The following is a 25,365-nucleotide window of genomic DNA, read 5'->3' as shown; positions in this document are numbered from 1 at the left end:
TAAAGTAAATATATATATATATATATATATATATATATATATATATATATATATATATATATGTATATACTCTTTTAATCAAAATTATAAATAAGATGATAGAATAAATAATTTTAAATTTATACTTTCTATTTCAAGATTTGATATTTTTATATAAGTATAATACATATTCTGTCAGCTTGCTTATATTTAGATAATACACATTTATGATTGTTAAAAAAATAAAATAGTTAAATTGATTAAATTGAACACTATAGATATTAACTACTGTGCTAAATTTATTTACTTTGATCAACTTTGTAATACATTACTTAAATTACAGAATGGTACCATCGATTGACTTTAATGAGTATAAAGACAATGTAATTCAAGAAGGCTATAAAGTACAAAGAAAACGTATAGACTAATCAAGAAATACATTTTTCATGTAACTACGATAAATTTGTTGCAGTATTCATTTACTTTTCTTCATTTATTTTCTCATTGCTTAGTGAAAAAAGTTAAATATTCAAATATGCGTATCTATATACCTATAAATTAATAAATTTCCCATTGAAAAAGTTTTCACATTATAGACACATGCATGCCTATATCATGTGAACCACTTAGTACTTGAATACCAACATTTTCTATGCCATTTATTTAAATGACAAATAGTCGATAAAAATGGTCAAACAAAACTTAGTATTGCATTTTAATGACAAAGCTCTATTATTTTTATAGAATAAAAATATCTATAGAATACAACGATCTTGTTTTTGTAACAGAAACTTTTAAGAGAAAAATTCAACAGACCACGTGACGGTTGTACAGTTTCCAGACGGGAATGTATATGTTTAGAATGAAATATAAGCCAATTGATTAGACTGGATAAATAATGGATTACAAATGCTAGTATATTTTGTATGTATTATCTGTGACTTTAAAAAAAAACTAAAAATATTGATATTTATTTATAGTTAAATGCCATGCAAGTCTAATTGCCACATGCAAAACTGATTAAACTTTTTAATTAGCTAATAATTTATTATAGCAAAATGTCTCACCTATGCAGGGAATTTGTGAAGGCCATAGGTTTTCCATTCCCCACGTCGTTTTACTACTTCGTTCATTGCGCTGACGTCACAATATAAAATATTATTTTCTTTACAGATAAACATATCCTATGTCATAGTTTTTTGTAACGCTATTACTTTTTTTTTCTTTTTATTTTTTTTTTGTATATATATTATTTATTATTTATACGTATACATTTGGATATAAAATGTTAAAAGTGTAAATTATATTATAATGAACTTTGTATATAAAGACGTTAAAACATAACTTGGCACAAGTATATATTCCAACGGCAGAATCGACTATTCAACGAGTTCTCCATCGAAGTTAACTGCTAAGCAGAGGGGAAGAGAATTAATTATTTTTTGACCAATATATAACACACGCTGCACGTGTTGCACTGTGAGCCATGCAAAGCGCGTAAACAGACTAGACCGGCTAGTCAGATAATATACTACACCTACTTAAATTATTATTTTTATTTATTAATAATACCATTTAATTTATCGACACTGATTTACACACTATATATACATATATATTTATATATATTTTTCTCAAGTATTATTGTATAATTTTAAATCATATTTAGTAATAATAATAATATTATCACGAGTCATTGTCCCAATTTATAATTAAATTTATAACAATAAAAAAAATTTTTTTTAAATTTAATGTTAAATAAAAAAAATTTTGAGTTTAATATTTATGAAAAATAAATTAGCATAGTCACGTTTGTTGAATAAGTTAAAGTTAAATGTAATCATTTGATCGTATGATTACTGACAGCACTATTATCGTAACGTGTTAGTTTACGCCGTCACGTCGAGCGGACGACTACTTCCCTCAAATTCCTCAAGCAAGGGGGCGCGTTTTGTCCTCTTGCTCCTCTGCCTCCACTTCGTCAAGTCACATGAAGCTCTGCGCTCACTCCGAGAGCTTGCAACCCTCGTACTGCCCTACTCCTGTATCCTATTCTGAAAACCTCGTCTCTCTGCTATCATCCTTTATTTACATTTTATACAGAAAGAGTTTAACAGACTCCCGAAAGTAAGCAAGCGCTTGCTCGCTTTGCTTGCTGTATCTTTGTTTGCCCGATCAAGCCTTGTCTACATTATTTTAGATTTCTTTTTTTTTTCTTTAAAACAATGTACAAAAATGAAGTTTTAATTTTAAAACTTAATACTAATAATTAATATAAAAAATTTTACTTTGGTAATAAAACAATTTTAAAAACTTTATTTATGTTAGAGAAAGTTTTTTTTTTTTTACTTTTTTTTTACTTTCATCGTTGTTGAAAAATAATTTTTTTTTATATAATTATGTTTGAAAATATAAATATATAAAAACCTATAATATTAAACAATGTTTTTGTGTTTAATAATCAAGTTTTTTTCTCGTTCGAAAAATAAAAATATAAAATCCATGAAACTTTGAATTGACCCAGTTGCAATCTAAAGCTTTAGACCTTAAAAAAAAAAATAGTGACAGAAAAATTAAAATTTTTATTATAACTTTGATATAATATTTTTATATACATACATGTTTTGTTACTACGCTGTGAAAGTCGGAAGTGAATTCGGAATGAATATGGATTTTATTTCAGTCCAAATACACTCCATCAATACCCGCGTAAAAAAAAAGTAGTCGAAAAAACGTTTACTACCCGGGTCAAAAATAAAACTTGATTCAGGCTCGCTTCACCTTATTTTCTTTTCAAGTTATCGATTTGCCAACGATTTTTCGACTTAAATGAAATTTTTGTCTACTTTTAAAGCTTTTTCATCTTAGTTACAACTTAATCGTATGTTGAGGTCCTAGTTTGATCTTATTCATCTTCACTTCGAGCATGACAGTCATTCACCTTACTTTTGACTTGCTGAAATTTTTTCAAATTCCAGATTGTTTTCTAGTTATTTTCATTTCAATGTCGAGCTCTTAAGATCGATCAAAACCCTACTTTCTTAAAAACTTGACATTAATATGAAAATATTTAGAAAACAGAGTAGAATTTGAAAAATTTTTACCGGAAATAATTTGTAGGAAATAAAATTGTCTACAAAAAAGATCCTATGAAGTTTTGTGATAAGTCTGATAGTTTCGCAGGAAAAGTAAAGATCTAAAAATTTACTATAAATTTGAGTTCAAACTCCAATAACTTTTGAACAGATGGATTTATCAAAAAATGATAAGAAACTTTTTTTGTAAAGTGGTTAATTCCCCACAAATGCTTATAAAAACGGCGCACAATTAACCATCGTTCGTTGGCCAACGGTTTGATCGAGTGTTCTTGATACCAAGCTCTGGCCGATGATTAATTGTCACTCTCTTAAAATGAATCAGTGAAAAGTGCAGCAAATCAGTGAATATTCACTGCATAAACAGTACCAAGTATACCACTGATTGAATCAGTGGTATACTTGGGACTGTTTATGCAGTAAATTTTCACTGATTTGCAGCATATTTCATTGATTCATTTTAAGAGAGCACGATTGGCAATGCTTGCGACTGCCATGCTTGGCATACCGTTATTATCCGATATTTAGCCGATGCTTGAAAATTGGCAGCCATTCACGACCCAGTAATGGGCTGATTCTTCTTCTTTGTATGGGAAACTATATTCTGAATTCATCTGTATAATAAACCATTGCCGAGGTATAAAATTCCAAACTTGAAATTTTTTTTCCTGTTATTTAAGTGGAAAATCAAAAACCACGAACAGGCACCTCTTAATTTTAATATTAGGAGCTCAAACTTTACGATAATTTTTTTTTCATCATCTTTAACAATATTTCCACAGCAACTAAAGAAAAAAAAACAGTTCTTTTTTTTTGGCCCACCCTAATATATATTTATATATATATATTAGGGTGTCCATTATTTCCCAAATCGATTTTTATTTACCAATCGCCCCCTGGATCTTTAGTTTATGACCTAAAAAAACTATCCAACACAAACAGGCTCTTAATTTTCACATTAAATCGTGCCGAAGTCATTTTATATTTCCCATTCAAATAACATGGGATTTTTAGACTTTTGACTTTTAATTTTTTTTCTCAGAAACGAATGAGAATAAAAATTTGATTAAAGCTTATTCTGATAGGAAATCGAACGCTCTACAAAAAAGTTCTCTTATGAGTTTTTGATAAAATAACTCCTTCAAAAGTTATTCAACGTTAAATTTGTTTTTGGTCTTCTTGTGTTGTTAAAGCTTTTCTAAATACTTTGTAGAAGGCTTACGAGTTGTTAACGATTTACAAGTAATTAATGATGTCGCCGAAAAAGCAATTACATTAACTCAAGAGTATATCAACATTTTAACAACACGAGAAGACCAAAAACAACATTTGATACAAGTTGTGAGTACAGAACAAAATATCCTAATGCGACCAAAGCTTGCTTTACAAAAAAATCATAAAGAAAGCAAAAATGATAATAAATCTGCTTATAATATAATAGACAAAGAAATTTTAACATATTTATTTCACCACTTTCATTAATTCATTTTAAAGTTCATCTGTATGAGGAAAAGTATGTTATTTTTTTATTTCTCATAAAACAATGTTTTTTTTTCCTTGATTTTTGTTTAGGCCATGAAATCTACACAAATGATCATCGGTACTCTAGTGATAATAATAATTATCTTTTAATTCAACGATTTTACAGCCAAAAAAAGTAAAAATGAAAATAGAATTCAAAATATTATAGGATTGATAACAAACACAAGTTTAACGCTAAATAACTTTTGAAGGAGTTATTTTATCGAAAATTCATAAGAGAACTTTTTTGTAGAGCGTTCAATTTCCTGTTAGAACATCCTTCGATCAAATTTTTACTCTCATTTGTTTCTGAGAAAAAAAATTAAAAGTCAAAAGTCTAAAAATCCCATGTTATTTAAATGCACTGAGAGAACAATTTATTTGAGCTAAATGAGATTTGTTTCACGCAAATATATCCCATATTTGAATGGACCCAATTATTGTTTATTTGAGACAAAGATATGGTTCATTTGAATGAAATAATGATTTGTTTATAGTTAACAAATCTGTATTTGATAGCGCCACCAGCCGCAGTGGAATTTTTTTCAACCAAGATTTGTTAACTATAACTAAATATATATTTGAATGAAATAAATGATTTTGTTCAGTCAAATAAATCTATTTAGTTGACTCATATAAATTGTTCTCTCAGTGTGGGAAATATAAAATGATTTCGGCATGGTTTAATGTAAAAATTGAGAACCTGATTGTATTGGATATTTTTTTTTAGGTCATAAACTAAAGATTCAGGGGGCGATCGATAAATAAAAATCGATTTGGGAAATAACGGACACCCTAATATATATATATATTTATTTACTAATTTTTTGTATTGTTGAATTATCGACTTAAATAATTATGTATATGACATTTTATACGTGCTACTGTTATATTTCATAAAATTTCTTTCTTTCTCCTAAGTAACTAAAATGTATAGCAACAAAGTATGAAACACGCATTCATTACAATAAAAGCTGTAGAATGCATCAATCTATTACTATTAAAAATTTAAAATTTATTACGATAAGTGAAATGGATATTTTCTTTATTATTGCACATAGCAGGTCAGTTGCAAATGTTTTTCTGGCGTGATCGGACGTACTTCCTATACGATACTTTATTATATTTAGCGATATTTGAAATAATTATTTTACGTTAACAATGGAAAGTAAAATTACAAGTTAGTCAACGTAAATCCGTTAAAGTATATTTATTTTCAATGCATTTAAAACAAATCATAGTGATTTTTTTATTAGTTAAAGTGATGAATAGTAAAATAAAACTTAACGATTCAGCTCTGGAAGACTCAGCGATCAATTTCTATCGTCAAGTGGTAATTAAATTTATTTTGTTTATTATTAATTGTTTTTGATTCAGTTTTATAATTAATCTGTTATCAACAGAAGCAGCTTTTCGACTTATGTTTCACTGAAGCTTTAAATCCTATTATCATTACTGAATATTTGTATGGCTATATTTACAAAATTCCATGGGAAATAATTAATCCGCCTACAATAATTATCAATGATAATTTTAAACCCAAAGAAATCCAAGTGCACAATCCATCCCACCCGACGTAATTTCTGTCAGTTACTAACGTAGTTAAAAATTTAAAAACGCTGCTATGATTCCATAGGAACTATTCCGATACCATATGGGAATTATACCCATAATTATAAGAATGATTACCATAATATATATGGGTGCCGTTCCTATAATCAAGATTTGAAAAAAAACGGTTACTATGCAGTATGGGAACCATTCCCATAATATATTGTAACTGTTACCATAATTTTCTCTCCGTGTATAACTTGTTTGATTGTATGATAAATTTATTCTGAGGAAATATATATTTTATCATAAGATTCTGAATAATTTTAAAACATTATATTTCTGTTCTTGTCATATCATTTTAATTAACTCAAATGAGATTTTACAAAAATTTTAAAAGAATAAAATGGGGTAAACCCCACTGTGTATTACCCAATTTACTCAGCTGTTGATTATTATTTATATATTTTCACATACTCTCGTATTTTATTTAATAAAATCCATACTTTAACCAATAACTTTGTGAAAAGTTATGTATTTATTATAAAAAATACTGTGTGAAATAGTGATAGTATTAATAATATTAATTATTGAGTATTTTATATTGAGTAAATAAACAAATTAAACGATTTATCGATTTTAATTATTTTATACTATGGATTAAACTATAATGTTTTTTATTTTCACTAATATAATTACTGTACATTTATTCATAACATCTTCAAGAAATATAGTCAAATCTAGTTCGATAAGATTATGTCTGCTCCAGATATCGGATTCCGACCTTTATTTGAACAATTTCTTTTTACCCAGGTCGAAGTTCTAGTAAAAAAGAAACTCATTTCATAAACGAAATAAATGAATGATTTCACTCAGCGAAAATAAAATAGAAAATCATCCACTTCACATTTACTCCGGATATAATCCTCGTTTATTTCGCCAATTTCTGCCAACATACAATACAACCACTACTCAAACTTAATGGAACTTGGCACGCTTATTTTGTAAGCGACTATTTCAATCTCTGTAAGCGACTATTTCAATCAAGTTTGAAGGTGATCAAAATCGGTCTACTACCCGAGTAGAAATTTTGACCTGACAGGGCCGGACCCGGCTTTCCTGCTTCGTACCTGACTCGGCATGTAACGCAGATGAGTACTCCGGACTCAATCCGGCATGCCCACCCTAACTATAGTTAAGAAATTATAATCACAAATTGCATAAATTTTTTATGGTTTATTATCAAAGATAATCTAAAATTGCAAAATTATTAGAAAATTCAACTGGTATGACTTTTTTCTCAAATAAATTTTGAATAAGATCATTTTTTTGGAAAAAAGGTTGAAGCTGATAAAATAAGCTTCAGTTTATGATTCTACCCATTATTTAATAATTATTTTTACTGAAATTTAAGTTATTTCAGACTGTCGGGTGGCATCTTTAAAATATTTTTTTCTGCTTTAAATTTCAATCAATATTTATTGCACTCCTCAATCGCGAAGCGAATAGGTTGTGCTGTACTGTTAATTCATCTGTGTTAGTACTGTAAAAGCAATCAAATAATAAAATTTTTGGTATTATATATATATATGGATTGATAGGATCTCATTTCCATTAACACTGTCCTGTTATCAGAGTCTATCAATCATTAATGAAACATGACACATATCAAATGAAAATTAATTGGGTAAAGATAGAGTTCATTTAATGTACTAAATATTATATATTAATTCAAATTTACCCAATTTATAGTTTACTATCGAGTTATACTAACATTCGAAAGACTTACTTATTTTTATGAATTCAAAACCAGTTTCCACATATTTCTTTATAAGATATTTTTCTTTATTTGCTTTGTGATAAATAGGCAGTTATGAAGTATTGAAAAGAAAAGTTTTGTATGTTGATATATTATACAGTATGAAAACTTTTCTCACATTGATTAATGATATAGAAATTTTAATTGCATAAATATTTTTTTGTAATAAAAATAATTCATTAATTTTTGCATCACTGTAATGTACATATTATTTTAATTAGATTATGGGCGTTTGGAAATATAAAGCATATATATAATAAAGTAAACTTATGATTTATTAATTTAAGTAAATATAACGATTTTTAAATATTTAATATTCAATAAAACGTAAATGAACAAAATTAAATATTCTATAAAATAAAAATCTCAGCTTTTCGAAAAAATTTTCGTAAATAAAATAAAATTTAATGAATCTCTATTTTCTTCAAATTAAATCTCATTAAACTTGATTAGGTTTTATTTTTTCTCAGGCTAATTTTTATTTAATCATTGTGTGATTCATTCACACTTTGTATATATAGAAGATCAAGAAAATTTTAAGCTTGATTGTTTTTACAGTTAAATGATAATAAAAAAAAATAATTATATAAATAGTGATAATATTTTATTGATTATGATAATGTCAGAAAAATAATATATTATTTAGTTACATCGATAAGAAATTTTTATTTATTCACCCGTGATCAATAATAAAATTATCATATTTTTCGATGAAAGTAGTACAAAAGCTATTTGAAAATAAGAAACAAGTTCAAAGCTATTTTAAACTCTCGTTATCAAAATTGAAGGTTGTGAGATGAAGATTATGGGATCGACTTTGAAATAAAAAATATCATTTCTCATAAGATATAAAGGTTTAAATTTAAAACTAAAATATTATTTATAGTAATTTTCTAAAGCTTATTTAACTACACTATCAGAAATTTCTTCGAATTTTAAAAATAATAATGACATAGAATTTTAATAAAATCTATTAATTTGACATAAAATATCAATTCGTTCACATACACGGAAAGAAAATTATGGGAATGGTTCCTATAATTTTATGAAATTTCATCCTATACCAGTATAGGAATGACGACCATAAATTAGGGGAGCAGTTCCGATAATTATAGGAATATTACCCATAATTATAGGAATAGAATCGTTCCTATACTATTACAGGAACCATTCTTATAAATTATAGGAATGGTTCCTATAATATTATGGGAATGGTTCCTATACTATCATGAAAATATTAATTCAAAGAAAAGTGTAAAAATTAATCCTACACAGAAAGAAAATTATGGGAAGCATTCCTATGTTTTATGGGAATGGTTCCCATAATGGTATTGGAATTGCACCCATACTATTATAAGAATGGTTCGTGTATATTATAGGAACCATCCCTATACCATTCTGGGAACCATTCCCATAATAGTATAGAAACAGTTCCTATACCATTAGATGAACCATTCCTATAATATTATGGGAACCATTCCTATGATTTATCGGAACCATTCCTATGAATTATAGGAACCATTCCTATAATATTATAGGAATGGTTCCTATAATGATATGGGAATAGTTTCCATAATATGATGGGAATGGTTCTCATAGTGGTATAGGGATGGTTCCAATAATATATAGGAACCATTTCTATATTAGTATGGGTACAATTCTTATACCATTATGGGAACCATTCCTGTAATACATAGGAATACTTCCTCTAATTTTCTTTCCGTGTAGTTCGAAAAATTCAAGTATAATCTTTAATGAAAATACAATGTGACTACTTTTTAAAATATTTGTTCTATTTAATTAATCAAGATATTAAATTTTATTTGAATTCAAAAAATTTTTAAAATATAGTACTAAATTTTTTTTTAAAAAAGCTTAATTAGTTTTTTATAATTGTGAATTTATTAAAGTCTTGCTATTAAATTTCGCGTATACAAAAACTAATTACACATGAAAGAATAATAGTTTTCAATTAAAATTATAATTTTTCAAATAACTATCACCTTCAGCATCAATAATATTTTAAATTTATTGACTTTTAGACAATAAAAAAACAATAATTATATAATAAAATAAAATAAAATACATTATGATTATAATTTTTATGACACTTCCTACTTGGAAATTCAATGCTATGTAAAAATGACGTATATAAATAACTTCATTTATAATCATACTTAGATATTATATGTCTGACTAATTTAAAAACTCGTTAATAATTTTAATTAATTTTTTTCAAATTTAAAGAAAAATTTTTAACAGTACATGAATTAATAAAAATTTTAATTTTATTAACTGCGTACACAATTTAAAGAATAATTTTTTTAAGGCCACTCTTAGAAGGTGTCTTCACTTTTTAAAATATCTTTTAAGTGTAATAACCATATTAAAATTTAATTAACTACTTGAAAAGTATTGAAACATTAATTAAGAAAAGAACAACTAATTTATTATTTCGCTAAAAGATAAGTTTTGAAAAAAAATTAATTACAGGTGTTATAAATTCAGAATTAAGCATTATTTGATAAATCGATTTCAGTTAAATCTCTATTACAAAATTATATTTAAAAATTAAAAATTTTGCAGGCCAATATTTATTTAACCAATTTTGTTGAATTGATTCTTTAAAATAATTATACATCGAATTTTCTTTTCGAATCTATATGCTAGCAAAATTATTACTACCTCGTCCTCTTTGCAATGAGTGCTTTAATTAATAAATGAAATTTCAATCAAATTGTGACAGTTGATAGTCAGACAATACATTTAAAAGAAGGAAAGGGAAGGGTACTGCCTTCAACAGAAAAATATTGAAATATAATCAACGAAATTTCGAAACTAAAGAATTTAGCATATCTTGAATTAAACTTAGAATTAACTAAGAAATAAACAGAGAACCAGGAAAATTTTTATTTTCATATATTTCGCATTGAGCTACATGAAAAGTTACAGGTTTCATGGAATTTATTTTTTTTTCTGTAGCTTTTAAAAAGTTTTATTGGATCTTTTCCATATAATTATCTACTAATACGTCAAATTTTATTAACTTCACTGTAAATCGAAGTGTTTAAAGTTTAAACACTTCGATTTACAGTGATTCTGAACGGTAACTCTAAAACAGATTATGCTACCTTACGGATGTGGTCTAGTTGGTCATTGTTGAAAAATCGTTATTGTTTTTTTGTTAATTTTTTGAATGTATATTAGGTCGACAACCCCGATTTTACATGAATATCAAATATGTGAACCGCCACAGCTTGGACACATCAAAAGAGAGCAGAACGGAAATAAAGAAGGCCAAATAAGAAGCAAACTAAAATTTTAAACAAGAAAAAGGCACTTCGAACGGTGCAGGTACTGCAGATTAAATTTTGGTAAGATTTTTTTTTCTTTTATTTAAAAAAATATCTTAAAACACGTTTATCTCAAAACTATAGGTTTTCGCAAACATCAATCACGATTTCTCTGGAACCCATGGGCTGATTCTTCTGAAATTTTAACCACATATTCTAAACATATAAATACTTACAGGATAGACTAAAATCATGTTAAAATTTTTATTTTAACTAATTTTATTTCACAAATAACACTCTTTTTCAATTCTTTTTATTTTTGTTAATTAAAATTAGTAAAAATAGTCGAAAATTAATATCGCTAGTCTATCTCGTAGCCACTGTCTTACCGAATCTAAAACACTCTGATTTTTTTGTTTCAGATAAGGCGTTGCTGAGATATCGTGATCGATCCGACCTGCCTTTAAATTATAGCGTTAAATTATGGCGGTGTATGAACATACTTATAAAAATGAATAAAAACAAATTTTTTTTTATAATTCAAGCCGTCATTTATCATCCCTAACAGTGTTTGTATACTTATCTTTCATAGCAAGCTCACAAGAAATTATCATCATTAAAAAAATTGTTGAGTAAACGCGGATTAGAGTCCAGAATACATGCAAAGCAAATGATTTTTTATTTATTTAAGCCCCTCGGAGTACACTTTTTTCAAGGGGGAGTTTTGTTTATATTATTTATGAAAAAAAAACTCCACGGAATAAAATACGAGAAATGAAAATTCGGGGATTAAATGACTAAAAAAGGCATTATGTTTAATTATTCATACTTTAATGATTTATTCATGATTTTGCATAAAAAATTTGTTTACTTTATACGCGGATTGATTTTTTTTAAACTTCCAACTTCCGAATGAATTTGGGTTAAAACTTCCTGTGGATTCAATCCGAATTTTTTACAGTCCACAATTAAAAATAAAAAAAGATTAAATTAATTAATATTCAATGCAATTACATTCTTCAAATACACTTCTTAAGAGTAACATTCTAAATTCTATTATCTAAACAGATTCTTTATTGAAAAATTCATTTAACATTTTACTTATTAAAAAACAAAAAATTTCTTTTTAGCAAGAAATCCCTGATTAAACAAAATGATTCACTCAATGATGAATGTATCACGGAAAAAAATAAACTTTAAAAATTAGTGTTTGAAATTACAACCCGGAAGTCAATATTGAGAATTTTGACATTCCAAATACAGAAGGTCCTCGTTATAAGACTATTAGTTTCTCTCTCAAACTATCGCGATACCTGGTTTATAAAAAAGACAATGATAGTCTTATGAGGAGGTCCGACTGTAGTAAATTTTGTAATACGTGTCGTCAATTTTCTAAGTATCAGTTACAATTTTTAAAGTTCAAATAGTAATTTTTCTTGCATAGATAAAAAATTTTTATCCTTATCCAGTAAATATTCACGTTTTAATCATAAATGAGAAAATTACTATTTAGAATGATAGTATTTACTGATCTATTTATCATTATATTACTTGTCATTTCCAATTTATATAGTTCATTGTTTTCCGTGTATATCTGTATAGTAGTAAAATTGAATCGTTTTGAATTGTTTTGAATTGCTTCTTACACGCAGAAAAATGTTGGCTCAAAACCTACCAATTTTTATTATGCTGTCGACCAAACTTAAAACAGGAAGTGAAGCATCCAAAAAAGTTATGCCCTAATAAGAAATTATTATGTCGCATGACAATTATTATAATATATGAAAGTAATTGTTATTAAAACTTATCGATAACCCGGGTCACAATTTCTAGCCTGAGTCTAGCCTCATCGAACCCAAGTAAGTCTCAATCCAGCCTCACTGAGTAAAAAAGCATTTTGAGCCTCAAATGATGTTCAAAAAGCCTCAATGAGCCTCAAATGTAATTTAAATTCGATTAGTATTATTTGAGGCTCTTAGATTACCATTTGAGGCTTATAAAGGCTCTTTGAGCATCATTTGAGGCTCATTGAGGCTTTTTAAACATCATTTGAAGTTCAAAATGCTTTTTTTACTCAGTGAGGCTGGGTTGAAGCTAGATATTGTGATCCGTGAAGTTTCTCGCACGTGGTAAGTATTTTGATTCAGCATAATAATTTTTTAGATGCTTTACTTCCTGTTTCAAGTTTGGTCAACAACATAATAAAAATTGGTAGATTTCGAGCCAACATTTTTCTCCGTGTTTAATCAGGGATAGTTATTTACTTCAAGACTTATAATAAAAACAATGAAACAAAAATTTAAATAAATAAACAATAATTTAAAACTTTAAAAAATTTTTATTGATAAAGATCAAGAAAAATAAATGCTTTAATTAACTAATGCTCTCTTAGTTAAAAGCACTTTTTACGCTCAGTGTGTATTCTATCTTGTCTATTCAGTTCAAAGTTGAAATAAGTTTTAATGATAAAGTTTTAACCCGTATATACGTATAACTAACATACATTCATACGCACATTGTTTTAATTTTTCAGGAACATCAAACAACTTCTCATTTTCATATAAATTATACCCTATTGATACGTACTCACTTGGGACAGCAAAAACCCACTTGAGCTTTTCCTGTATGTAACATGTAATAAAGTGGTTGGGCCTATAGTTAGTGTGATTGGGATTTTTTCCCTTCATAGCTAACGGCGCGTGATTGGAATCTCACACGATTCTGAGGGTCCTGAATATTACCCTCCATATATTCATAATAAAATTTGACCTATAAATAAAATGAGACGAAACTATACCATGGAGGATAAGAGTTATTTACTCCTCTACCCTCCACTACAAACAAACTCAAAATTTTTCTGATAAGTTACAATCAGATTGTTCTTTAATACAAGTGGCGGCATCTATTTGTTCTAAACGTCAACTACCTGTAATGACACAACAATTTACTTTTTTTGTCTGAAATCTCTGAAATAAATATTTTCGTGTAATAATATAAAGTGTTGGTTTTTTTACTTAACCTTAAAACGAACGTTTTAATAATTCAATTTTTTTTTGACAGTGAAGAAAAAAATAAATAAATAATAAATATTAATTCTAATATAATAAATAAATATTAATAAACAATGGCAAGATATTCAAGTGATTCAGATTCTGATCGAAGTAATAAATACCGAAAAAAACATTATCGAAGATCCAGGTTAAATATAATAAATATATCAATTTAATTTTGAATAATTAAATCCATTTAGATTTACAGAGTAATTGATTATTATTGTAAATTAAAATTTTGTTTAAATAACAGATCAACCAGCTCAGAATCATCTGACAGTTCCTCTCATCATAAGAGATCTTCAAAATATTCTAAATCGAGACGTCGTTATAGATCTCGTTCAAGAAGCCGTGATAATCAAAGATCTAAAAGCAATTATAAGTCATCACCAGGAAGTTCTAAAAATAAAGACAAGCGTAGGTATAAAGATAGAAGAAGATCAAAGTCAACATCACTTGATCGATTAAATAATAAAAAGATACGATCAGAATCTCGAGAAAAATCAACAAGTCGTTCAAGTAGCTCTCAGTCAAATATCAAGATTCCTTTAGAAAAAACTGTCAGTATTTCTGTCAAAGGTAAATATATATTTTTAACTCTTTTTTTTAAATTATTATTATTATATCGCGTTACTAAAACCAAAAGGGTGTATCAAAATTTTTTTTTGCTCCAATTTATGTAAAAATGTTGAAAACATTAAAATCTATGGAAAAAATGAAAACAAAAAATTTTTTTGTTATACGTCCTTTTGGTTTTAAGAAAAAAATTTTTAAAAGTCATAAGGGCGTATCCTGTTTTTTCGGTTTATTAACAATTATAGGTCAGAGTAAGAAAAAAAATTGCAAGGGTGATAAAAATTATCACTCTACAACTTAATTTATCCGAACAAATATTTATTTAAGTAAAAAACCAAATTTCTTTATTTAATTTTGATTGAATCTTAAGCTTGTTATAATTTTTTCAATTGAACAATTAATGTAAAAATTATGTGTAATTCGAGAATGAAAAAAATGCATTTGAAAAATTCTAAATTCTATGAGTGCGGTGAAATTTAATTTATTGGAATTAAAAAAATGCACTTTTAGATTTTGCAATTTTTCAAAGTTGCATTTTTTTATTTTTTCAATTAAGGTTTCTTTTTTTTTTCTTCAAAAATCAATTGCCGTTGTTCTTGAGAAGTGTTATGATTCTAGAATACCTGACCCAATTTATGACCTAAATCATTTTTGTACATCAAGCACCATTCCACAAAAAATATCATCAATATTATCAAAGTTTAATTTTCAACGATAGTAATTTTTTTTTCTTACTCTGGCCTATAATTGACAATATGAGTTTGAGTTGAGATAAAAAACTAAAAAACTATATGAAGGCTTCTTTCAACACACCCAATAGCACCCAAAAATCAAAATAATTAAAAGTTATTGAAAAAAATTCGTTGATTTGACATCAAATGAGTCATATATAAACCAATACCCAAATTTTGTTTCCGAGTCATTAATGTCATAAAAATTACAATTACGATGTATTTTATCTATATCAATAAAAGTTTTTTATTGTCTGTAATTCAATTACTTCTAAATATCATTTATGTTAAACGTGATGAGTGTAAATATAGCGGACATCAAACAACTAAAAACTTTAACTACCGATATCTCTGCGAGAAACGTGAATACAAGAAATTTAAAAAGTGACACTGGCTCGTATTTCAAATATCTTTTCATGTATTTTTGACTTTTTATCCACTGCTTTTCTGGTTATAATTTTGAAACTAAATCTTCAACAAGTTCTCTCATAAATATATATTAATATAAATTGATAAAATTTATTTATTTATATCATTGTTAGATGCTCTATTCGTGCATTTTTTTTTTTTAATCAATATAATTAACAGAACACATATTTAATTATAATAATTACTAAAATGAAGAAAATAAAAAAAAAATAAATAAATAAAAATTGCACGTTTTTATAGTACACTGTGAAAAATTCCCATTAAATTTTACTATGGGTGCATTGTAACCCCGGACCATAAGAAAACTGATACAAAATTTACAAGTGTCCCATAGTAAACGTATGCGCATAGGTTTCAATTGTGTCGTCTGCGCATACTGTTTACTATGGGATACTTGTAAATTTTGTACCAGTTTTCTTGTGGTCCGGTGTTACAATACGCCCATTGTAAAATTTGTTGGAAATTTTTCACAGTGTAACAAAATCTACATGTGCATCTTTTTATTTTCTTATTTTTTAAATTGTATCCGTAAATGTTAATTATTTATTCATCAGACAAACTTTTATATTGGCATGCCCTTATAAAAAAAATTTATATGAATAAAAAAACGTCAGGCACATGTTTGTATTCCTAAATACTACTTGTGCATTAAAATTAAAATTTTTTGTTTTCACTTGAGTAATATACATACTTGAAACATTTTTTTTTATTATTTAAAGTATGAAGAAATTATTTTAATATGACGACAACATGTTAAAATATTTTCTAATTATATTGTATCACATAAATTTTTTGAACATTTAAAAATTAAATTATTTTTAATATTTAAAATAAATATGACATTTTCATTATTTTTTATATATTTCCATTGAAAAATTTTTTACTATCATTAGTGTGATATTATTAACAAATTATAAACTACTCCTTATTCTCTCACTGCATAAATTACCAAAGTATTTGAATGATTTTTTTTTTTGCATTTGTATGTATGTTTCGCTAAAATAATTTAAAATTTAAAATTTTTCGCACATAATCCAACCAGGGTTTCTATCTATTTCTTCCTGGCCACACCTAAGGCACTGATCATATACGTTCGAAGATGTTTTCAGGACTAATCGTTTTAATCGATTTCCGAGCATCATGGGATGAAACTTTTGAATTGTAAATAAATTACCATTTAGTATTTCTTCTATAAAATAAAGGGCAAATATCCCACAGTTGGAGCTGTCTGATTGAATGGGATATTTGTTTTCATTTATAGTCCATTCATAATTGGAGTCTGGAAATACTTTTTCATAGCAAAATATGAAGTTTGTTGAAAGATTGTCAACTTCACTGGAATTAATTCTCAAAGAATCCATACAATAAACATGTTTATTTTTAATGTCAACATAAAATAAAACCCAGCGAGAATCATTTATATTAAGTGGAAAACAATTGATGATTTATTATTCCACATTTAATGAAAATTTTTGAAAAATCCTTATCCAACACCTAAGTACACATTTTTTTAGTAAAATGCACCTACTCAACTCACATGACGTATACCCAACATATTGACTAAAAGATGACTCGGAAATAAAAATATTTGCACAATAATCAATAATTCCATTAGATAACCATTCATTATTGTATAATGTGCAATAATCTTCACTGTATAAATTCAAAACTTTATTATTGTCATTAAGAATTTTAACGGATTAAACAAAATATGCCCGAGTGATGTTTAGTCCAAAATAATAATTTTCATTTTCAACAATCCAATTGTCTGAATCAATCATTAAAAATGACCGCCGAGTATCATCAGTAGGGTTTTTTAGATTGATCGTAGTTTGATAGGTGGTTTTTCTTTTTTTTATTTCTTTTCCACACCGATTCCAAACTTTTTCAGGCTCTAAGTTGTCTAGCTCATTAATTGGTTTGGGCTGCTTTTACATATACACTTGGCTCTTCAAATCCCAACTCATTATAAACTGCTCGTAAAGATATTGCTAGTATATTAATATAGCGTCCAACTTTTAAATGATTAACATATGCCATTTTAACTTGTTTAAAATGGTTTTCTACAGTACTGTTTGTATAATGGTTTCATTTTCTTCATTTTAGTAATTAATATGATTAAAAATGTGTTCTGTTAATTTTATTGATTAAAAAAAAATGCACGAGTAGAGCATCTAACTTTTCTTATGGTCCGGGTTTACAATGCACCCATAGTAAAATTTAATGGGAATTTTTCACAGTGTACTCTAAAAACGTGCAATTTTTATTTATTTATTTTTTTTTTTATTTTCTTCATTTCAGTAATTATTATAATTAAATATGTGTTCTGTTAATTATATTGATTAAAAAAAAAAAAAAATGCACGAATAGAGCATCTAACAATGATATAGATAAATAAAATTTATCAATTTATATTAACATATATTTATGAGAGAACTTGTTGAAGATTTAGTTTCAAAATTATAGCCAGAAAAGCAGTGGATAAAAAGTCAAAAATACATGAAAAAATATTTGAAATACGCGCCAGTGTCACTTTTTAAATTTTTTGTATTCACGTTTCCCATAAAAGTTGATCCAAAATTCAGTGAATTCCGATCAGATAATCCACGTTTATAAATATTTTATTTAAAGTAGATTTACCAGTATGCTGACATATTGGTATTATACATCAATAACCATTGTTTTTTAATGACGTACTGAGAAATTAAAATATTGCTGCTTATTATTAACAATAATATGCAATGTTTTTTCAAATAACCACAACAGCCGTTACCACGTGCTTATAGAAGTACATGTGCTACAAACGAGATCGGCGCCATTAATTCGAAACAAAATATGCATTTGGACGTCACATACGCGAGATGATGTTATTTATTCGTTTAAATATCAGCTATTATTTATTTATGTAATAATTTAAAAATTTATGAACAAAAACAAAAAAAAATTTTTTTTTAAATTATAAAGAACATTAAAATTTCATAACTTAAGGGATATAAAAATCATGCACGTACCCAATTCGAATTAAATCGATCGGATGATTTGTCTTCGAGTAATAACTGCAGCAATTTAGAAAAATTTATTATTGAAAACCGATAAAGACATAGACTATCGAAATATGCAAAAAAAATAAAAAAAAACAATGATTTTTTCAAAATTCCACACTAGTGACCTCCTTCAAGTATAAAAATACAAAAACAAAAAATTTATTATAGCATAAAAATAGAATTTTACAATAAATGGAAGCGTAACCGCTGATAAAAAACGTAGTAATGTATCTTATGAAAATATTAAAATATTTTTTATTTAATAGATGAATTCTCCATAGAACCAAGAATTAAAGAAAGCGTATTAGAAGAAATAAACGCTGATAGTTTTGTACAAAAAAAATTCACATCAAATGCTGCGCAATCGAAAGAAAAAAAAATAAATAAAAATATCATAATTGATATTTCATCGGATAATATTAAAGTACCAGTAATGTCAAGTCCTTCAACTATTTCCGAAAGTATATTTCACAGTTCTGTAAGTATTCGAATATATAAATAATAATTATAAAATTCAATCATTCATTAATAAATTATAAATTTTTCTTTTCTTTTATTTTGTTTTATAGATTTTTATGGATCAAACAATACGTTTTGATAAATGGATAAAAAAATTGTATAATTTAAGACAAAAAGCTATGTCTGATTTAATGTCTATAACTTGACAATTAGAAAATAAGTATATTATAATTTTTTTATTATTAATAAATAATTAAAGTAATTAATGAAGATGTTTTTTTTTAATATATTCCTGATAAAAAATTTATCTATCGGTTGACCCTGCGAGGCAGCTCCGACACTCCGCCACTTTCGTACTCCTTCGCTCGAAAAAATTGTTATGAGCTCGAAAATACTTTTTTATGCCGTTGTTTTCGAAAAAAAAAACGTTTTTTACCATTTTTTTCTCCAACGATATTTCTCAAATGAATTGACCGATTGACAAGGCAATCGACGCGTTTTATTGAATTCTATAGAGCTAATCAGATTCTGAAATTGATTTATCTAATCGTTTTTGAAAAAGTTCAAAAAAACTAAAAAAATTTTTTTTTTTTTAATTCTTTCGTTAACGATTTCTCTTGAACGAATGAACCAATTTTGATAGTTGAAGTAGCATTCGACGCGGCTTATGAAGTTTTAGAGCTGATTAGATTTTGGAATCAATCCATCAAGCTCATTAAAAGTTATCCAAAAAAAACTAGAACCTAGAACCTCAAAACGTCACGATCTGATAGAAATTCGATTTTCGAAAATCGGACCTAAACCAATAACTTCCCGAATTTTCGAAAATTTTCAATTTTCTTAGCGAGAAGTTAAAAAAATAAATATTATTATATATTTAACATCAATATTTATTCATCACTTTACAGTGTTTTATTAATATTTTTTCACTTTTACATTTATAAATTTTTTATAAGAGAGACATTCATTTAAATATTATAAATGTTAATTTAATTCAAATTACATTTTATTACCACAATAATTTATTTTTAAACTAGTTATACTTTGGATATTTTATCTTAAATCTATGGAATGGATCCCGATTAAGTGCATATAGTATAAATTTTTTTATTTTTATTTTTACGTCAATTTGGCAAGTCAGACTCATGCAACTGTCCAAAAACTCTGACGCTAAAATAGGCAAAATGTTATCGTTTGGTTCAAAATTTAAATATATAAAAACTTATAATAAAAGTAATATATTTTTAATATATACAATTAATAGTTTATGATTATTAATAAAATAAAAAAAAGTTTTTTTATACTGCATCAACAATTATGCACTTGGAAAGAAAATTAATAAGATCAATACATTTTTTTTATTATTCAGTAACACTACTGATCAATCACACGTGAAATGAGACTATATCTAATAAAAATTTAATTTTTTTTTTTTTGTTTTTCACTAATCTTCCCCAATGTAACTAATAGTTACGATCGTTTTTTAAAATATGAGTTACTTGATAAATTAATATAAAATTCTAAAGTAAAATAAAATAAAATAAAATTAATCGTATTGTGAAGGCTCTACATTAATAATATAACTGTCATATAAAATTTCTACATTTTTTGACTTAGATGCGGAGGGGATACTGGGATACAAATGTTCTACTGCAACATATATTACGTGAATAAATTATTATTATAATATTTAATCATCTTTGCGTGATTTTTCTTGTACTTCAGCCATATTTGATATATCATATTCGATAATGTTTGTACCAGCAAAATGCCCAAATATAACACCATCAATACTACGCTTAACTATACCTATTAAAAAAGACATAAATAAATTAGTTATTATTTCATAAAAATAAACAAATTATTAATAAATTTAATATAGGGTAGAAGTATCGTTCGCAGCCATTTTAGGGTCAGTTTTGGCTACTTAAAAATTTAAGATAAAATCATTTTCAAAATACGCAATGACAATCAGCTTTTTAAATATGTTCGAAAATTCTTTTATCACACCATTATAATGAAATTTTTTTAAATACTTTTTTATTAATTAAAATTAAGTATTAAATGTCTAAAAATTGAGTGGTGACCACAAACGGTACTTCTACCATATATAAGATATTTTAGGTCAAATTGAACGGTTGAAAAATTTAGACCAGCCGTTCAAGAGGTTTATTTTTTTTTTATCAAAATAGAGAGCTTGCATTAATTTTATATTACTAAAAATTGTTGTTTAATCGAAAGAAGAATTTATTTTAAGCATATTCTTAAAATTGCTTTCTTTTATACAGTATATTTTACACCTCGGGCAGGAAAGTAAGAAATGTCTCAGATCAGAGGGGAGAAAAATAAATTATAAAAATTAAAAAATTTTTTATGTGAAAAAGACGAGCTATGATTGGTTGTGACGTCATTTATATCCGTCAGAGCTGTGAGCCTATGAAAATCACGCTATACACTTGTATTTTCTCTATACTTGTGGTTATTGTCATAACAAGAAAGTGAAATTTAACCTAAAAAATTAAATATCTGAGACTACAAGTGATAATTATTTATTATATGATTCATTTGAAATCAATTTACATTACAATTTAAATATGGTTGATGAAGGATTTACAAAAGCAACTTCGCAAAATCTACCGAAAGTGGAGACGATGAAATATTTTTTTTTATATTCTCAAAAGCCATTTTTCCGCACTTTTGAAGAAATTATTATCTGTCATAATTTTTTTTTGCTCGTACGAATTTTTTTTCAAATTTATTTAATTTTTTTAAAAAATTTATTTTTACCAAGTATAACCTATATTGTTAAACAGCAGTATATTTTTTTTCAAAATGACAACACTAAAATAGATATTTTTTGGCCTCGCCATGCGATGGCGTTGCTCAACGGATAAAATGACGTCACTAACGTTTGAATTTAGATTGTCAAAAAACAATTTTTAATTTAAAAATTTACCCGAAAAATCACTTGTAAAAAAATTTTCCTTTAAATCCTCTTGATAACTTTAATCGAACTTAAAAAAAAAATAAATCTCAAAACATGCAAGTTCTCTATTATTTTTTTTTTCAAGTTTTCAGAAAAAAAATCAATAAAATTATTGCAAGTATTTTAACCCTTGAATTTTGAGTATAAACATTTAAATAATTTTTTTGAAACTGAATATTTTTTATTTTGCTTAAAAATTTTAACCCGAATTTCTATATATAGTGATTTTTGAAACCAGTCTGATAATGGTATCTTAGAGTTCACCTTTTTTTTAATTTGTGAAAATATTTGTTTTTTTTTTATTAGTTATATATGTCATCACAAAATCATTAGTTTTAATTAATTTAAACGACGTGGATCAGTGTACCAAAATAGGTGGGATAGAATAAGGCATGAGCGTGTGGCACGTTATCATGGCTATTCCGACGTTATCGATAGGCTATTCCGAACACAGATTTTTTTCTGTGTCGTTAAACACTATGTAATTTAAAAAATAAATGTCCCAATTTTCAAATAAAAAAGAAAAATTTCTAAAATCCCACGATTGACTTTAAAAATAATTTAATAAATATAAGTTTGAGTTGAAAATTTTTCACAAAAATATAAAACATTGTTTCAAAGTAATTGTTTAAATTTTCGAACCCAAAAATTAAAGATAACGACTGTTTAATAATTTATCCGACTTGTTTTTTAGAAATCGTTTAATAAAAAATTTTTTTTTGAAGATGATCTTATTCGATCAATTTTTCAAAAAGTTGTTGGTAGAAAAACGAAAAAAAAATGCATCTCTTGTCCATTTCATCAAAAAAAAAAAAAAAAAAAAAAATTGAAAATCTACCTTCGTGTTATTTTCAATAGAAACAAAAAAAATATTTAAAAAATCGACAAATCAAAAATTCAAATTCTCTAAACCCTCCAATTTGGCATGGAATGTCCTCTTATACTTTATACTTACCGGTATTATTTACTTTCTCAAGAGTATATATTGGCATTTGTTTACATTCACGTGCAATATATGTTCCTACGGTAGAGCGATCACAGATAGCTGGAAATACAGCTCTCATTGTTTCACGTACTACTTTAGTATTTACCTCATAATATCCTGAAAAAAAAAAAAAAATAAATAAATAAATAAAAAATAAAATTCTCGTTTACAAACAATGAAAAGGAAATTGTAAATATATTTTGAAATATATTATTTACCATTATACATTTTGTTTAATAAATCATACATATTTTTTGGTGGTAAAACTTTATCACGATCAAGTGCCATAACAAAACAGGAATGACCATCAAGATCAATTATTCCGGTAAGATTCTGAAAAAAACAAAAATAAAAAAGGTAATTGACAAAAACAAAACATTTAAACAATGAGTATATTTAAATAACAAAAAAAATATATACAATGTTGAAATCGTGAATAAAACGTCCTTGACGACCATCGCGGAAATCTGGTACTTCAATTCCTTCATAATGTCCATTTTCTAAATCCATTTCAAAACATTCTTGGAAAAAGTCTTTACTAGACTCTTGAAAGAAATTACGTATAGTATTTTGCGCTGATCTATCAAGAACAAGAGCTTCCTGTTCAGTATCTCGTGCAAGACTTTTAAATAGATCACTATCAGATGGTACACCAGCTGACAATTCATCGCTAACAAACGGTAATTTATTATCCATACGTTCATATGGAATGCTGTACCATCCAGTACGGAATCTATGCATCTGTTCACGAGCATACCGTCTGTAAATACATATACCACCAAGCACACCAATACTCATTCCCAATAGTGCTGTAAATAATAGACAATATAATGTCATAGACTTTGAAGCGAAATTAGCTCTTCGTAGAATAAAATAGTGTGAATGTCGGCTCATATTATCTCGTTGTTGTTGTTGTTGTTGCTGAGAACGTTGTGATTCTACATCACCTTGTGGATTGTGCTGTTGGAAAATATATTTTTTAAAGATTTTTTTTTCTTTTTAAATAAATTAAATTAAATTAAATAATCATAAATGGGTTTTCCAACAACGCCCTAGTATACGTAAATGATACGAAACATTATAATGATTACGCCGTTATCATTTAAAAGACTTATCTCTTACTACAGTAGGAAAAAAAAAAACATCACATTCAATTATGACCAATTAACTATTATATTATAGACAAATTATTAACTTATTACTTATACTTATTACATAATTAGTTAATTCTTTGATTAATTCCAATAATAGAGTACAAAAAAAAATATATATATGTCTATATATATATATATATACGCAAATGATGGGGCATCAATTTATTTTGACTGTCAAAATATTTATAAAAAAAAATCATTTGGAGTAAAAAAAAAATTGCATTTAAAAAAATAAAAATGAAAAAGAGATCTTTGAATATATAATTCCATATAATTATTTAAAATAAATGGATTGTAAAAATTGATGAGTCCATTGTCTTGATAAATACAAACCAATGGCTGCTCCATTTTATCTGCAGGCTTCTTTTCACCAATGGCTTTTGTAATGACCGTCATCTTGGCGTTTAATTTATTAAAATAATAAACAATTTACATTCACTGAATAAAATATATAAAACCTTTATGGTACTCAATGAGTATTATAAATAATTATTTAATAATACCCCGCAATGAATAATTTTAGTATATAATTCACAAACACGTTAACACACTGCTTGAATTCGATTGATCGAGTGACATTCGCGCCTGTCTGAATACACCCCCACTACCACATGCTAAAAAGTTCTCTATACTCACAATCCCCACTCATTGAAATGTTTATATACCTACACATAACATACATATATAGCTATA

General features: G+C 26.4%; 3 protein-coding genes and 1 long non-coding RNA gene across 8 annotated transcripts in view; 2 read left to right on the top strand and 2 right to left on the bottom strand.

The window, feature by feature from the left end:
* LOC103571426 (potassium voltage-gated channel subfamily KQT member 1) overlaps positions 1 to 1,482 on the bottom strand; it is a 46,368-nt gene extending 44,886 nt beyond the window's left edge. For all 5 annotated transcript variants that reach the window (XM_014442647.2, XM_014442646.2, XM_053740694.1 and 2 more), the window contains exon 1: positions 1,047 to 1,482. Coding sequence is in view for 1 of the 5 variants with exons in the window: in XM_014442649.2 (XP_014298135.1) it covers positions 1,047 to 1,072 (26 nt within the window). In the remaining 4 variants the exon portion in view is untranslated. The remainder of the gene's footprint in view (positions 1 to 1,046) is intronic.
* Positions 1,483 to 5,699: 4,217 nt separating this feature from the next.
* LOC103571427 (uncharacterized) lies at positions 5,700 to 12,037 on the top strand. The gene is made up of 3 exons (XR_549049.2): positions 5,700 to 5,928; positions 11,173 to 11,339; positions 11,681 to 12,037. It is a non-coding gene; the product is annotated as an uncharacterized LOC103571427 (long non-coding RNA).
* A 1,748-nt stretch (positions 12,038 to 13,785) lies between these two features.
* LOC103571428 (serine/Arginine-related protein 53) lies at positions 13,786 to 19,762 on the top strand. The gene is made up of 4 exons (XM_008549591.2): positions 13,786 to 14,456; positions 14,562 to 14,887; positions 19,355 to 19,566; positions 19,658 to 19,762. Exons 1-4 carry the CDS (start codon positions 14,383 to 14,385, stop codon positions 19,751 to 19,753), a joined length of 708 nt encoding a protein of 235 aa, XP_008547813.1. The 5' UTR covers positions 13,786 to 14,382; the 3' UTR covers positions 19,754 to 19,762.
* A 693-nt stretch (positions 19,763 to 20,455) lies between these two features.
* Positions 20,456 to 25,321, bottom strand: LOC103571429 (integral membrane protein 2B). Its single transcript, XM_008549592.3, has 5 exons — positions 25,006 to 25,321; positions 23,939 to 24,478; positions 23,737 to 23,851; positions 23,489 to 23,635; positions 20,456 to 21,356 (listed from the first exon to the last, which is right to left on the bottom strand). Exons 1-5 carry the CDS (start codon positions 25,066 to 25,068, stop codon positions 21,238 to 21,240), a joined length of 984 nt encoding a protein of 327 aa, XP_008547814.1. The 5' UTR covers positions 25,069 to 25,321; the 3' UTR covers positions 20,456 to 21,237.
* Between the last annotated feature and the right edge of the window lie 44 nt (positions 25,322 to 25,365).

Source organism: Microplitis demolitor, chromosome 7, assembly GCF_026212275.2.
Source record: "Microplitis demolitor isolate Queensland-Clemson2020A chromosome 7, iyMicDemo2.1a, whole genome shotgun sequence".
NCBI lineage: Eukaryota > Metazoa > Arthropoda > Insecta > Hymenoptera > Braconidae > Microplitis > Microplitis demolitor.
This window is presented reverse-complemented; position numbering and strand designations above follow the sequence as displayed.

Coding starts and splice junctions, on each gene's coding strand:
- LOC103571429 (XM_008549592.3), bottom strand. CDS start 25,068: ATGACGGTCATTACAAAAGCCATTGGTGAAAAGAAGCCTGCAGATAAA. Junction 24,479..25,005: donor ATAAAATGGAGCAGCCATTG/GTTTGTATTTAT, acceptor ATTTTCCAACAG/CACAATCCACAAGGTGATGT. Junction 23,636..23,736: donor ATTAAACAAAATGTATAATG/GTAAATAATATA, acceptor TTTTTTTTTCAG/GATATTATGAGGTAAATACT.
- LOC103571428 (XM_008549591.2), top strand. CDS start 14,383: ATGGCAAGATATTCAAGTGATTCAGATTCTGATCGAAGTAATAAATAC. Junction 14,888..19,354: donor TGTCAGTATTTCTGTCAAAG/GTAAATATATAT, acceptor TTTATTTAATAG/ATGAATTCTCCATAGAACCA. Junction 19,567..19,657: donor AAAGTATATTTCACAGTTCT/GTAAGTATTCGA, acceptor TTTGTTTTATAG/ATTTTTATGGATCAAACAAT.